This window comes from Sus scrofa, chromosome 10 (genome assembly GCF_054392235.1).
Source record: "Sus scrofa isolate SSC_HxYL_T2T_F1_AM1 chromosome 10, Sscrofa_HxYL_maternal_Yorkshire_Landrace_v2.0, whole genome shotgun sequence".
In the NCBI taxonomy this organism is placed as follows: Eukaryota; Metazoa; Chordata; class Mammalia; order Artiodactyla; family Suidae; genus Sus; species Sus scrofa.
In genome coordinates, this window is record NC_139392.1 from 74,937,382 (window position 1) to 74,954,165 (window position 16,784).

Sequence of the window (16,784 nt, forward strand, 5' to 3'; positions counted from 1 at the left end):
CACTCCAGAGCATATATCCAGAGAAAACCATAATTTGAAAAAATCCTTGCACCTCAGTGTTCATTGAAGCACTATAATAGCCATGACATAGAAGCAACCTAAACGCCCATTAACAGAGAAATGGCTAAAGAAGATGCAGTACACAAAGTTCCCGTTGTGGCTCAATGGCTTAAGAACCCAACACAGTGTCCATAAGGATGCAGGTTTGATCCCTGGCCTCACTCAGTGGGTTAAGGATCCTGAATTGCAGCAAGCTGTGGCATAGGTTGCAGATGCTGCTTGGATCCTGTGTTACGATGGCTGTGGTGTAGGCCTGCAGCTGCAGCTCCTATTCAGCCCCTAGCCCAGGAACTTCCATATGCCCCAGGTGCAGCCTTAAAAAGAAAAAGAAAAAGAAGATACGTACACTACGTACATTGTATATACACCATGAAATAGTACTCAGCCATTCAAAAGAATGAATGAAATAAGGCCCTTTGCAGCAACATGGGTGGACCTAGAGATTATCATACTAAGTGAAGCAAACCAGGCAGAGAAAGACAAATAGCATATGAAATCACTCATATGTGGCATCTCATTTTTAAAGTGATATAAATGAACTTATTTACAAGATAGAAACAGATTCACAGATGCTGAAATCAAAGTTATGGTTACCAAAGGGGAAATGGAGGGGAAAGGGATAGAGTAGGAGCTTGGGATTAACATATACACACTGCTATATATAAAACAGATAAACAGCAAGGACCCACTGTATAGCACAGAGAAGTCTACTCAGTATTCTGTAATATCCTATATGGGAAAAGAATCTGAAAATGAATGGGGTATATATATATATAGAGAGAGAACTGATTCACTTTCCTGAATGCAACAAATGCAACATTATAAATCAACTGTACTCCAATAAAAACTTAAAAATAAAAAAAGGGGAAAATGAACTGAAATCATCACTGATTGGTAGAATAAGGTTCTTAAGATATAAAAAAATTAATACAGGAAAATGGATTTTATACCATCATTGTAAAAAATATTTCGTTTAAATAATGGTACTAAAACCTGTAATGGGAACCAGCTGAAGCCAAGAAGGGAAAAGAAAGGTGAAAACTATTATGTACACTGGAGTTTTTAAATTGTATTACTGTATTCGGTAAAATGAATGTGCTCCCTGAAACTAATGAGATTTGTGTTTTATGTTTGTAACCAGCAGAGGTAGCTGACGGTGATGAAAGGCTGGACGGCGTTTCTCTACCCCCAACAGGTAAAACACATTTCCATTTTCATCACCCGCTGGAAAATACAGCACGTGAAAATATTTGCATTGAAAATGTTTTTAACATCAGAGATGCAGATGCTTGAGCAAACTGCTTCTATAAGAGACCCAGCCCCCAGCAATCAGGGTGTTCAATGCCCTGCGTTCAGAGGGATTTTTCACATTGAATATGAAAAGCCACGGCTTTTTCACATTCTGTTTCATCTCCTTGAAAACCTGAGAGCAGCAAGTCCTGACAACTTAGTGTCACCCCAATTTGCCTCCCCAAACCTTGGGACATTAAAATTTTTTTTTTTGGTCTTTTGTCCTTTCAGGGTCGCACCCATGGCATATGAAGGTTCCCAGGCTAGGGGTCTAATCAGAGCTGTAGCCACCGGCCTACACCACAGCCACAGCAGCACCAGATCCGAGCCGTGTCTGCAACCTTCACCACAGGTCATGGCCACGCCGGATCCTTCACCCACTGAGCGAGGCCAGGGATCAAACCAAAACCTCATGGTTCCTAGTCGGATTCGTTTCCGCTGTGCCACGATGGGAACTCCAAAAAAAAAAAAAAAAAAAAAATTTTACACGAACTGATATTTCTCTTTAGATTAGGAATCGTCGGTTTTATGATGAAATTCGTGTCCCTTCTGTCATCTCCCACCTCCCCTCAAAAGGCTTTGAGAAGCAGTGTCATTGCTTTTCATGTAACAGGCACCCAGTGAATCCTGTGTTTCGAGTGACTGAATAAGCCAGCTAGCATGGGTGGCACTCCTAGCCATGTAACCGGATGAGCCGAATATAGCATTTCACTGAAACCTCTGCTGCAGGGGTAACACCATGCCCTGAATACTCACTTCCTAATATTTGACTCTCAAGTAATACTTCTGACCCTGGTCCCCTGCCTCTGCATCAGCTCCCACCGGAGCACCTGATGGCCAGGTGTCTGATCAGTGAGCCATGTGACAAAGAGTTTATGCCCTCAGTCTCAAAAGGTCTTTATTGACTGTCCTCAAAATACCTGAAGATTCTTGTAACAGCAAAACCCAGATGCCCCCCTCCAAAAAAAAAAAAAAAAACCTGGAATGAAAAAACTGTTTTTTCTCCACTTGAGGTGGTAAGTTTTAAATTAAATCCAGCAAGTATTAAAGGAGTCGCTAGTCTGTGTAGGAACTCTGCGAGGGCACGTGTTATTGCCAGTACTTATCCTGAGTTCATAGTGTGAGACAGGCATTGTTAGTGAACTTCAGAGCAGCCAGAAAACTCAGCCTTGCAAATGATAACCGTGCTTTCTCTGTCGCTGAGTAGCTAAGCAGCAGATCGATGGGCAAATAAATGAAATGAGCCACAGAGGGCAAAAGCAACCTGCTTCTATCAAGTTCTTACTGTACAGTCATTACAGAAATTACAGAAAAGGGGCTTCTCTTCTTGTTCGGCTGTTTCCACATTTCTGAACCGAGAGAACTGAAATGCATGATCTCTATTGTTCCTTCCCAACCTGCCTCCTCTGAATTATCAGGACCACTCTTAGCCTTGATCTTATCACCCACTCCCAGTCATTGCACGAAAGGCTGCTGCTAATGATGAACTTGTGCCTTCCAGGCTGGAGGGATACCTTGCTGGTCTAGTTGTATTTTCCCAGGTTCCTCCCCTGCCAGCCCTGTTGACCCCAGGGCATTTGCACAGCCTGGGCTGCCATCTGACACAGTGGGCTTGTAAACGGTACTGTTACTGGAAAACCCCACCCCTTGAAGTAATAATACATTTGCCTCTTCCTGTCTGAGGATGGAAGCAGAGAGATGTTTCAGATAAGGAACTCGAGCACAGGATGATAGAACTACCTCACGGAAGTGAAAAGAATGTCAAGGACTCTGAGAAAGAAGGAACATTAGAGATCATCTAGTCCCGTCCCCTCCTTTTATCCAGTCCTTTTATTTTACAGGTAAAAAAGCCTGAGGCCCAGAAACACTAAATGACTTTCTCAAGGTCTCACAGCTGGTTGGTGGCCAGGCCGGAGCCCAGGCCTCTCAACTCCCAGCCGTTCCACCGCGTAGCTTTCTTACACCTTCTCTGCATGTTTCCCAAAGATCCCAAGAGTTGCTGGATGTTCTTGCTCATCCCTTTAGGGTTCCATTTCAGTGTCTCCCCGTCATCATGGATAGTCTGTCGTAAGTCGGCCCGAAGTTGCCTGCAGTGTCAGCCCACAGGCTCTCCCTCAGATCTGACCCACGGCTGTGAGGCCCTACCCAAGGCAGGAGGAGGCCGCCCCCGAAGGTCTTTTCACTGGACCCCTGATAGATATTTGATCCGAGTCACTAAACGGCATGATAAATAAAACCACTTAGCATTTCAACATGGAGAAGAGAAGGTGTGGAGTGGTGCCCAAATTTTGCAGTAATGGCTTGAAGTAATCTTGACCATCCCGTCTCTGGAGTGCCTCTCAAGTGAAAATCCCGCTCTGGGGGCTTTGAATACAGCACTGTGACTGAGTCCTCCCTCCTTACGTGCGTCCTAGGAGACCCTCCGCAGCACGAATGTCACCTTTCTCACACATGCAGCTTCCTCTCTGGATTTGAGACTTACTGGCCAGGCCGTCCTCATCTGGTCTGAGCCGGCACCCACCGGTCCTTTTTAAGGATTTAGCAATGCCTTTATTACCTTGTCAAGGTCTTTTTCCTCTCCTTCTAAACTCGTGTGTGTTGAGGAGGGGTGGGACAGGTGTAGGAATCCCCCAGTGTTTCTGTGAACCAGAATCAGCCAGGTCAAGGTTACAGTCAGGCATCAGATGACATTTACCTCAATCCATGGCGCTTAAGCGATTTTCTATTTGTCTAGTTTTATCAAAAATGGATATAAATTTCATAGTGGAAAAATACATCTTCTTCTATTTCTTTTCCCTCAACCCTGTCAGTAAGTGCACTTGAGCAAGGCCAGGACTCTGTCCTGACTGAGTTAGGTTCTGGTGAACAAAAGCCGCCCTCGGACCAGAGCAAGGCAGAGGCCACCACCCAGGGTGGGGAGACAGCGCTCAGATAAAGGAAAAAAACATCCAGGGTGAAGGGCAGAATTTGGGAGGGTGGGGAGAGTACAGAGAAGAAAGTCAAAATAGTGGTATCTAAAATTTTGAAAAGCGGCTTCTGAATGTGAAGTAGAATAGTGCAGAGCGCACCTAGGCTTCGGTTTTTGTTTGTTTTTGGTCATCAATTTGTTTTCTTTTACATACGTTTTAGAAATTAATATAGAAAAGTGGAAGGAAGAAAATGTAAATTACTTGTACCACCCAGAGACAACCATTATCATTGGGTGTTTTTCTCCCAGATTTTTCTCTGCGTTTTATTTATTTATATGGTGGAGGTCAGATCCATCCAATTTTGCTTCCTGAGGTTTGGTTTTGTTGTTTTGTTTCACCACCTTAACAAGCATTTCCCACTGTATTACAAATCTCCATATGCATTATTTTAATAGCTGGGCCCTCTTCTGTTTTACAGGTAAATCATATTTTATTTAGCCATTTTCTATTCCTGGAATAGAGACGCAGACATACTCTAATAGTAACCCACGTTCATGAGTTTTCCTGTAAAAATCATCATCACAGATGTCTAATGGCTAAAATTGCTCATTTGGCACAACTAAAGCCTTGGCGAAAAAGTAGTGATTTAGAGGAACTCCCCGGTGGCTAGTGGGTTAAGGACCCAGTGTTGTCACTGCCGTGGCGAGGGTTTGATCCCTAGCCCAGGAACTTCTGCATGTTGTGGGCACCCCCTGCCCCGCAAAAAAAAAATTGACTTAGAGATGAAACACAGACACCGCACCCACGAGGTCCTGGGCCTGTCTGTGTCGTAGAAAAGCCTACAGCTCTTCCTTAGAGAAGTGGCCTCTCTTCACATTCTTGTCTCTGTTGTAGGTAATATATTTGACACCAGGAGAGAAAACACGGAAGACACAGAGTTCACTGCCTAGACTTCCCTTTAGCGACACGTTCCTTAGCACATGCAGCTCCTCCATTTGAATTTCCCAAAAGGTCCACTAACGTTTCAGGGTACTGCAAAGTGTGGGCGTTCCGTGAAGGTGACCTGTCATGTTTGAATAGTTTTCATAGAACTTCCTTTGTAATGTGGGATCATCAGGCCTCCGGTTCAGTCTGAGGTTTTTAAAAAATCATCTTCAGAGTGGAATGTTCACCCTTTTAAACATCCAGCGCATCATCCGGTTGGTTCGTTGTCCATTAAAAAAAAAAAAAAAAAAAAGCAATTTGATTTAACCTGTCTCTTTTTCAATGTGCACCTAGTATGGAGTCTTGAGGCCTATTTATTTTAACGTAAATTGCCAGATGCGCTGTAAAGGAAAGCAGCTCTTTCCAGGACCAAAGGAGCGGTTGTCAAGGCCAAAATGAATTAGACCTTCATCAGCTTACAAGATGGAAAAGTTGTTTTGGGGGGGGGGGGGGCAACTCAGCACTGATCTATTAGATGAAAAATCACTTGTGACATCATTTTCCCCAAAAATAATCCCTTGTCCCTGAGAAGGGCAAATGATAGTCGAATTCTTAGGAAAGAACCTTTCACGCAGGTTGTGTCAACACAGCAACAAAACAACTAATTAAAAGGTGAGGAACTCAAAATAACCAGTTACCCACATGACCCCTGCCGACTCTTTCCACCGATGGTTTTAAGGGAGTGGTCCCGAGTTGCGGCATCAGGTGGCAACGGGCCCCACACGTCCTGACTGGGGTCACCTTCCTCTGGGGCTGGTACACTTGCCTCCGCTTTGTATAAAACCAACACATGAAAACAGGGGTTCATTTTAAAGAAGTGTCTTGCCATGCGCGTATTTTTACATTAATATGTACCACCTGGTTCCTCTCCCTGGTTAAGATGGTGAATTTAAGGTACCTTTTTATTTGGAGGCCACGCATTTACATCTCATTTATTGTGTAGAGAAAAATCACTGGGAATCTTTGACACTCGACCCAAAGGCCAAGAGTTGGCTTGAAAGACATTTGGACAGTGGACACACCAAACCCCGGTGGGGGTGGGGGGGGGGCTTGCTGTGTTACCATATGATACATTTCCCTGGCAGTTACTTTATTATATCAGAGTGTTAGAGCCCAGTGTTGGCATCAGGCTCCTCAGTCCCATGCCCTCGGTGTGCAGTGAGACAGCTCAGGAGGAGTGAGGCTCGTGGTTGCCCAGGGCCAGGGACTAGCCCATCAATGGCCCGGCCCAGCCTAGAACCTAAATTCCTCCCTCCCCTGTCCAAGGTACCTGTGCCAGACGTAGCACGTGGAACAGCTGACCTTGAGCTGGCAGAGGAGCTCTGGGATGAGTCAGAATCCCACTGCCGACCAGCTCATCAGCCCAAGGCTGCAGGAGGCATCCCTGTAATGTGACAAAGCTGGTTCTAGGTGTGGCGTGCGGATCAACCCAACCACCAGACAGCTACATCTCACAGACGTGCGTCTCTTTCTCTGTCTTCCTTCTGGAGCTTCAAGGAAGGTCCATCGCAGGTTTAGTTAGCCTTTCCCACTTCAGGCCAGTGAGGCACCCCGTCCCTCCAAAGTAGCCCCTCTGTTCATGATGGGGGGGTCTCTCGAGGTACTGTGAAGCAGGGCTTTTGTTTTTCGGCAACATATGTTTAAAAATTTGTCTTCTGCCTCTCCGTACAAAGTCTTTCTCAAGGGAATTAAAAGGATGAATTAGTGACCTTTCAACTCTCTCACAGTAAGATGAATATGTTGTGAACAAAGGTAGAAACGTTTACCTCACGGCTGGCGGAGTGTGTTCAGCATCCACCAGGAGCCTTCAAAGCACTTCCCGCCACGACTGGGCGAGCGCTTGAATCTTTCACTACTTGAGGAGGGGGTGGGGACTGCTCAGCTCACACATGTGTGCAACAGATTCACAGATTGGAAATTCATTTCATAAAACTGCAACAGTAACATCCTATTTTGTAAATGAAAATCGTATCTGTGTTTACCTAACTGTGACTACTGTTCAGACTTTCTTCAGAAATCCTTTTTATAGGCTTTCTTAGAAAAAAAAAAATTATTCCCTCTCTATGGATAATGTCTTGATCTTCTGTATATATGTTTTATTAATGTGTAAATATTTAGATTTTTTAAGATTACTATGTTCTTTTAAAAAAAATTTCAGCGCAAAGCTAGTTGTGAAAATGTTGTATAACATGTGTTGTGTTATCAAGTCCCAAGATGCCCTTTATGTCCGTTCTGGAAGAATACAATAAATTACTTTAATCGAACGTGCCTGTTTCGTGCCTGTGTGCCAGCCCTCCTGTGCTTATGAAGAGCAGTCGGTGCTCTTCATTAATTAAAAGGCATTTATTAGTACTCTGGTGATCTTACACAGAAAGTCTTATCTCCTTATGAAGTTAATTTTTAAAAATAAACGAACGACCCAGACCGCTACCAGAGAGAGCATCTTCAAACGTGTTACGTCGCAGGCTCTGCCCGCAGTCAGATCAGTGGCTGTGGCGAGTCCCACAGTAACACTTGAGCGGTAAATCCTGATATGCTCGAAGCCTAATTTTAAATGAATTAGGTAGCTTGATCATCTTCACTTAAAAGGTTAAGCCCTGCTTCTATGGAAACAACACATTGGAAGGACAAATCAATCCTCTCCAATGCAAAGTGGCTATTCAAACATAATTGCTTCATTCTCTCTCTCTGAACACAGGGGGGCGCTACTCCTCACGGCAACTCCCCCCTACCCCATCCCTCAAAAGGCAGGCCCCAGGCTGGTCCATGAGCTCTGACAGGGCTTGGTTCGGGGTCTGGTTCTTGGGCTCTCATCTGGGGGAAGTGCTTAGCGCGTCTGCAGCTGGGGGGCAGGGAGGGGGTATAGGGTGGTGGGAGGAGCAGCTGCTGCTAAGAAAGCAGCTGGACAGAGTTCCCATCTCCATTCAGCAGTTAACGGACCTGACTAGCAACCAAGAGGACGCGGGTGCCATCCCTGGGCTCACTCACCACTAAGGATCCCACGTTGCCATGAGCTGTGGTGTAGGTCGCAGACGTGGCTCGGATCTGGCACTGCTGTGGCTGTGGTATAGGCAGGCAGCTACAGCTCTGATTAGACCCCTAGCCTGGGAACCTCCATATGCCACAGGTGTGGCCCTAGAAAAGACAAAGACAAAAAAGCAGCTGGATGGCAAGAGGGGAGGGATCAGGGTGAATTGTGTACAAAGAAAGAAAATCTAAACCATTGCCATCCAGAGTCTTGCCTGTATCCACACCTCCTAGGAGCTGGCAGCCTGGCACCCGCCTGCCCCTCCCACTGTAACACCCCCAGTGCTTTGTATGCCCATTGTGCCGGGAAATTATCTGTATGGGGGCCAGGGCGTGGCCCAAGGTCTCCTGGGACACCCTTATTCCCACACTCCAGCAAGGATCTGGGCCTCCTTTATCACCTGAATGTCTTCCTCATCCAGTGTGGGGACCCAGTCTCACCACGGGAGGCTCCATTGGAAGGGGAACCATTTGCCTTCCCAGAAAATAAAAGCTCACACATCTGCCTCCATCATGGGGGTATAGGGTGGTGGGAGGAGCAGCTGCTTATCTCCTATAAGCCCAATCTTCCCCTACCGCCCGCCCCCCCCCCCCGCCCTCTTTTTGGCCACGCTCGTGGCATGTGGAAGTTCCCAAGCTGGGGGTCACACCCACGCCACTGCAGCAACCGAACCACGGCAGTCACAACACCAGATCCTTAACCAGCTGTGCTACCAGGGAACTCCCCAGGCCCAGTCTGAAAACCAAGTGATGGGACAGCAACTGGCTCCCTTCCCAGCTGCACCTTGAGTCCAGTGCAAGCATTTACTGGACACCCACCATCGGTAGATGCTGGGTTGGTTTAGCACAGCTGGGGCTAGGATGCAAGGGGTGAGAGCCGAAGCTGCAGGGGAGGTCTGTCAACCTGGTGCCATCTATGCCAGGCCTTAGAGACCCTCCCGAGAAGCTGGGAAGGCGTGAAGCAATTTGAGTAAGGTCTGATCAAGAGTCCTGTGCTGTCTTGATCCATCTGGCGAACGTCCGGAATGTTAAGTGGAAGCGGGGGAAGCTGAACCCCATTAAGAAGCTGAGGGAACAGCTAGGGATGGAGAAAGAGGACCCAAGAGGACAAAGCACCCCTGCTGAAGCAGAAGAGGAAGACCAGCAGGACTCAGTGATGCAGTAGTGATGCAGGCAGGGGCGGGAATGCACCCTTTGGGAGCAGGGAGGGAAACTGACACCCAGGTCTCTGGCTGGGGACCATGGGGGTGTTATCTGCACTCAAGATGGCTGGCAACACGGGGGAGGGGCAACTTGGAGAAAGCAGACAAGTTCAGGTGCCCCAGTGCTCCATTTCTTCATTCAGGGAGTGTTCACTGAACACTTAGGGTCTGCCTGGTACTGCTCGGGGGGCCAGAGCACAGCCAGAAGCCCTGGGCAACACCAGCACATGAGGCTGTGGACTAGGCTCCTGAACTAAAGGAGGGAGCTTAAACTGGGTAGTTTGTCCCATCAAGGACTCCGGGCAGCTAGAGTCCACCAAGATTTGAAGCCCCACTCATTCCATGTAACTCAAGTCCAAACTAAACTGCACCTTCAAGACACAGCCTTTCAGTCCCTTTGGGTCACTCACCAGGCTCTGAAATTGTCTTGCTTATTTATGTGTTTATTATCCATTTTACCTCTGGAATCTAAGTGTCGTGTTGTCAGGGATCTTATCTTTAAGGCCACTTAGATTTTAGTCCTTGGGGCAAACCCATTTTCAGGCCCCCCCAGCCCCAGCCTCCGCAGCAGGAGTGGACGGGGACGGGCACTGCCCTCTCCCTTCTTCCGTGTCCCGTAGCCTGAGATCACAGGGACCTCCTCCGTCAGTGCTCTTCATCAATGGTGACAAAACTGTCAATGACTCTGCCAGAGTTACTGGGTTGCACTCTGTGAGAATCTGCTAATTCTACCAATTCAGAGAAACACTGAAAATTTACACAAACCAACTCCTTTTGCACCTGTAACCTCTAAAAGCATGTTATCGTTTATTCCCCCTAAAACCACACATTCTATGCATATATGTATTTATCATTTATTTCCAGTTTGTCATCAGTGAAATTAAAAGAATGTCAAAGAGCCCTAATGGAAAAGTTGGAGAACCATCTAGAAATGGAACCCGCACGGAATAACCCACAGAACCCTGTGCTGCACACATACTGATGTTCCAGTAGACTTGATACCTAAGGGCCTGCCTTTTTAATCGCGTTTTCCTTTTTTTTGGCCATTTTTATCTGTTAATGCTGAAAAAATTGGAGGACATTTTAAACCTAAACTTTGAAACTAAGCTACTTCAATTAATTCCTTTAAGATATGTTCCAAAAATGAAGCTGATGTGAGTGCGTTAAACAGAGGAGCTGGTCAGAAACCAGCGCTCCTGAATTCCAGGTGTGCCTACTCTCCACGACGGTGCCACCCAGATTCAAAAAGTGGAGAGCCCTCAATAGGACTATGGAGCAAGAAACCCATCTAACAAAGGAAATTGAGCATCCTAAATTGGCTCAATGAAGTGGTGGACCAATTGCATATTCTGGGAGAAACACTATTTTCTGCTGTACTCTAGCAAAGGAGGAAGAAGAATACATTATAATAGATGGCACTTACACTATAGATGACGGAATTTAGCATCCTCCAAAAGTGATGTATTTCTAACCACGGGACAGGGAAAAATCAGACCCCTTTAGCACCCCCATCCTCTCCTGCGATGAACCCGGCAGCACTGCTCCATCCGTAGGAGAAATATTTCATTGGTGTGAAGCAAGGCCACCTTCCCCCATTTCTACCTCACTGACAATCCCTGGAACGTGGACATATAGCTGTGGGCAGCTCTGACACATGAAGGTTTTGTTTGTTTCTATGGTTTGTACCATGGACTGTTAAAGTGTGCTTGGCCAACCCACCTCTATAAGGTCAGGGTTCCTAGGCAGCCATAACCACAGCCGGTCTTTCCCTTTATCCCAGTGGGAGGGGCTCCACAGTCATGGTGATGGGGTGGATTTTAAATGTCCAACAAACTCCCAGATGCTGGCCACTGACCATGTTAAGAGACAGCAGCCAAAATGCACCTTGATCGTGCCTAGCTAGCATCTTAACATAACAGCTTTAGAAAATGAGCAAACTCTCAAAGACCAAGAAATTTTTCTTTTCTGTTTTACAGCTGTACCTGCAGCAAATGGAAGTGCCCCAGGCCAGGGATCAAACCTGAGCCACTGTAGGGACCCAGACTGCTGTAGGGACAACATCAGATCCTCAACCCACTGCACCACAAGGGTACTCCAAAGCTGTGGTTTTGATACAAGAATAGACAGATCCATAAAACAGATGGAAGTTTAAAGAAAAACTTGTCAATATACAGTATGCATTAAAGGTACCTCAATAATTAGTATAATGTATGTTAAGCTGCTATAACAAAGAGGCCCCAAAATAAAGTGGTACAACTGCAATAACAGATTTTTTTCCCCCTCTAACTCGTAGCCTAGAAGTGAGTAGGTGATCTAAGGTGGTGGTAGGTAGCTCTGCTCCATGTAGTCATCCAGAAACCCAGTTACATCCAATATTTTTTTGCCACTTGGGAGACATCCACATCCATGTGGTCAAAGCTGGCTCACTAGCTTAAGTCTATAGTTAAGACTACCAGGGGTTCCTGTTGTGGCTCAGCAGGTTAAGAAACTGATGTCTCTATGAGGATGTGGGTTCGATCCCTGGCCTTACTCAGTGGGTTAAGGATCCAGTGTTGTGGTGGCTGTGGCATTCGGTCACAGAAAAGGCTCAGATCCTGTGTTGCCTGTCAAAGACAATGGCTTGTATCCTGTGTTGTGTAGGCTAGCAGCTGCAGCTCCAGTTTAACTCCTAGCCTGGGAACTTCCATATGCTGCAGGTGTGGCCATAAAAAGAAGAAGAAAAAAAAAAAAGAGACTATGGGAGGGGGAGTAATAATGGAGGGGAAGCCATTTCCTTATGAAAACATGACCTTGGGATTGCATACATCACTTTTTTTTGGTCTTTTGTATTTTTAGGGCCGCACCCTAAAATACCTCCACCCTAAAATGGAGGTTCCCAGGATAGGCGTGGAATCGGAGCAGTAGCCGCTGGCCTACACCACTGCCACAGCAACAAGGGATCCGAGATCCATCTGTGACCTTTGCCACAGCTCACAGCAACACCGGATCCTTAACCCACTGAGCAAGGCCAGGGTTTGAACCTGAGTCCTCACGGATACTAGTCAGGTTCTTTAATCACTGAGCCATGACAGGGACTCCCATATATCTCTTCCGGTTACACCCCATTGGCTAAAACTTAGCCAAATGGGTACACTCAGCACCAAAACAACTAGGAAATGGAGTCTTTAACTGGATGGCTACATGCCTGCCTAGAATTTTGATTCCATTACTATCAGGAGGAAAGGAAGAATGGATACGAGGGACAATCAGCTGTTGGTACCACAGATGCCGTGTTCATTGTTAGGAAAAGGATGAAATCTTCAATACAATGTGTTGATGAAAATTAGCTGGGCATTTATAAAAATAAGTTTAGACATATACAAAATTAGCTCAAAATGGATCTCAGGCCCAAATGTAAAAGCTAAAACTATTAGACTCTTAGAAGAAAACATAGGCATAAATCTCCATGCTCTTGGGTCAGGCAGTGGTTTCTTAGATATGACACCAAACACGGGTGACAGGAGGAAAATGAACTGGACATCACAAAAATTAAAACGTTTTGTTCTTCAAATGACATGAAAACAGGTGAAAAGACAACTCAGAAATAGATAAGAGATTTGCAAATCACCTACTGGTAAAGCACTTGAATCTGGAATAAACAAGAGAACTTTTACCACACAAAAATAAGGTAAATAACCCAACTTAAAAATGGGCAATGGAGTTCCCGTCGTGGCACAGTGGTTAACGAATCCGACTAGGAACCATGAGGTTGCGGGTTCGATCCTTGCCCTTGCTCAGTGGGTTAAGGATCCGGCGTTGCCGTGAGCTGTGGTGTGGGTCGCAGACGTGGCTCAGATCCCACGTTACTGTGGCTGTGGTGTAGGCCGGTGGCTACAGCTCCGATTCGACCCCTAGCCTGGGAACCTCCATATGCCACGGGAGCGGCCCAAGAAAAGGCAAAAAGACAAAAAAAAAAAAAAAAAAAAAAAAAAGGACAAAAGATATGAACAGACTTTTCTCTAGAGAAGATATATGAATAGCCAGTAGGCCGGTAAGTATATGAAAATGTGCTCAACATCCATAATTAAAACCACAACGAGATAGCACTTTACACCCACAAAACCAGCCATAGTTGAAAGACACACGTGAACAAGTGGTGGTGAGAATGAGGAGAAATCGGAACCTTCGACTGCTGGTGGGAATGTCGGGTGATGCAGGCTCTTTGGAAAACAGATTGGCAATTCCTCAACAAATTAAACATAGAGTTACCACATGACCTAGCAGTTATACTTCTAGGTATGGATCTGAGAGACCTGAAAATATATGAGCCCACGCAGACTTGTACACAAATGTCTGGAGAAGAATTACCCATAATAGCCAAAAATCAGAAACTTGCGTGTCCATCAATTGATGGATGGATAAACAAAACGTGGTTTATCTGAGTTCCTGTGGTGGCTCAATGGATTAAGCCACTGGCATCCACGAGGATGTGGATTTGATCCCTGGCCTCACTTGGTGGGGGTCAAAGATCTGGTGTTGCCGTGAGCTATGGTGTAGGTCACAGAAGTGGCTCGGATTCCCCATGGCTATGGCTGTGGTGTAGGCCAGGAGCTGCAGCTCCAATTTCACCCCTAGCCTGGAAACTTCCTTATGCCACAGGCAAGGCCCTAAAAAGCAATAAGTATGGTTTATCCATACAATGTAATATTACTGAGAGATAAAGAGCAATGAGGTACTGCCACAAATTAACATGGATCAACTTTGAAAACATGATGCTGAATGAAAGAAACTAGACGCAAAAGCCACATATCCTAGGATTCCTTTTATAGGAAACGTCCAGGTTAGACAAGTCCATACAGACAGAAAGCAATGAGTGGCTGCCTTGGCTGGGTGTGGGGGGCTGCAGGGGGGCAGTACTGAGGAAAGACTGCTCCTGGGGGCAGGGTTTCCTTTTGATATGATGAAAACTGTTCTCAAATTAAATAGCGGTGGTGGTTGCACAACTCAATATATTAAAAACCACTGACGTGTATAGTCTAAAAGGGTAAGGTTTTTCCCATTTTTTAAGGTTTCGTTGAAGTAGTTTATGATTTTTGTTTTTTTCCATTATAGCTGGTTTACAGTTTTCTGTCAGTTTCTACTGTACAGCAAGATGACCCAGTCCTAACATATGCATATGTCTTTCTCACCTTATCCTCCATCCTGTTCCCTCACAAGTGACTAGACATAGTTCCCTGTGCTAAACAGAAGCATCTCATTGCCTATCCACTCCAAATGCAATAGTTTGCATTTCTTAACCCCAGACTCCCAGTCCATCCCACTCCCTCCCCCTTGGGGACCACAAATCTGTTCTCCAAGTCCATGAGTTTCTCTTCTGTGGAAAAGTTCATTTGTGCCATATATTAAATTCCAGATATAAGTGATACCATACGGTATTTGTCTTTCTCTTTCTGAATGAAGTATAGTTGATTTACAATGTTGTGAGAATTTCTGTACAACAAAGTGATTCAGTTATATACATATACACATCCACTCTAAAAGGATAAGTTTCACAGTATGTGAATTCTCTCTCAGTAAAGCTGTTAAAAAATTATAGTAAAGTTGGACCCTCTTACGTAACTTTATGGGTGGCAATTAACTTCAGATATTTCAAGGATTTAAATAAAACAACTAAATAAAATACTAGAATATTTATAATTAATAAAATATAAGTTTGAGAAAGGATTTCCTAAACATGATGATCTAAGAAGAAATTATCAAGTAAAAATTATTTGATTACCTAAAATTTTAAAACCATACTTCAAAAATTTTACAAAGAGCAAAAGACAAAAGAAAAATATGTGCAGAATAAATGTTTTTTTTTTTTTTTGTCTTTTTTGTCTTTTGTTGTTGTTGTTGTTGCTATCTCTTGGGCCGCTTCCGCGGCATATGGAGGTTCCCAGGCCAGGGGTTGAATCGGAGCTGTAGCCACTGGCCTACGCCAGAGCCACAGCAACGCGGGATCCGAGCCGCGTCTGCGACCTACACCACAGCTCACGGCAACGCCGGATCCTTAACCCACTGAGCAAGGGCAGGGACCAAACCCGCAACCTCATGGTTCCTAGTCGGATTCGTTAACCACTGCGCCACCACGGGAACTCCGAATAAATGGTTTTTAAGAGTATATTTATCATCCAACTCTTCCAGGTCAAATGGCCAATAAACATTAAAATGCTAAAATTAAATCCAAGATATGCAAATTAAAATAGCAGTTTGAAAATTGTGGTTATTCAGTTGGCAAATATCAAAAGAAAGGTAGCGCCAGTAATTTTTATGATGAAGGAAACTCTTAGCCACTACTAACAGGCATGTTAATTGGTATAATATTTCTGAGGGCAGTTTGACAGTAAACATCAAATTTGTTTAAAACTTTTGACCCAGCAGTTTCATTGGAAGGAATTTGTCTGAGAGATAGATTTGCCCAAAGATCAAGCTACATGATTCATGGTTTTAAATATTCATTCAAGCTACATGGTTTCAATATTTACAAAATTAAAATATTTACATGTCTATCAGTAGTTTAAGTTATAATGTATCCTTAAATTAGAAAATAAGGCCATCTTCAGCGGTGTACATAGAGATCAACTGTCAATTGATTTAAAAAGGCAGGTCACAGGAGTTCCCGTCGTGGCGCAGTGGTTAACGAATCCAACTAAGAACCATGAGGTTGCTGGTTCGATCCCTGGCCTTGCTCAGCGGGTTAAGGATCCGGCGTTGCCGTGAGCTGTGGTGTAGGTTGCAGACGTGGCTTGGATCCCGCGTTGCTGTGGCTCTAGCGTAGGCCAGCAGCAAAAGCTTGGATTCGACCCCTAGCCTGGGAACCTCCATATGCCGCGGGAGCGGCCCAAGAAAAGACAAAAAAAAAAAAAAAAAAAGGCAGGTCACAGAACAATACATACTATAGGATCTTTTTCTGCCACAAACATAGCATGAGGAAGTTCCTGGGCTAAGGATCAAACATGAACCAGAGCAGTAACCCAAGCCACAGCAGTGACAACACTGAGTCTTTAACCACTAGCCACTGGGGAACTCCTCTTTTGGCTTTTCTAATATACAAATCCTCCCCCCGAAAAGGCTAAGAGGACATACATCCACCTTTTTTATTTTTCTTTTCACAACTGCACCTGCAGCTTATGGAAGTTCCCAGGGTCAGGGATCAAATCCAAGCTACAGCTGCAGGCCTACACCACAGTCACAGAAACACCAGATCTGAGCCGGATCCTTAACCCACTGAACAAGGCCAGGGATCGAACCTGCATCCTTACAGACACAAAGTCTGGTCCTTAACCCACTG

General features: G+C 45.2%; 1 protein-coding gene across 32 annotated transcripts in view; it reads left to right on the forward strand.

The window, feature by feature from the left end:
* The window catches only part of BEND7 (BEN domain containing 7), an 86,792-nt gene extending 79,285 nt beyond the window's left edge, over positions 1-7,507 (forward strand). For 5 of the 32 annotated variants that reach the window (XR_014817955.1, XM_084980245.1, XM_084980249.1 and 2 more), the window contains 2 exons: positions 1,202-1,255; positions 3,192-7,507. Coding sequence is in view for 19 of the 32 variants with exons in the window: in XM_084980245.1 (XP_084836371.1) it covers positions 1,202-1,255; positions 3,192-3,205 (68 nt within the window). In the remaining 13 variants the exon portion in view is untranslated. Of the gene's footprint in view, positions 1-1,201; positions 1,503-3,191 lie in introns of those variants that run through there. The other 27 variants (XR_014817964.1, XM_021064857.2, XM_021064849.2 and 24 more) reach the window with 14 other exon arrangements.
* Positions 7,508-16,784: the final 9,277 nt, after the last annotated feature.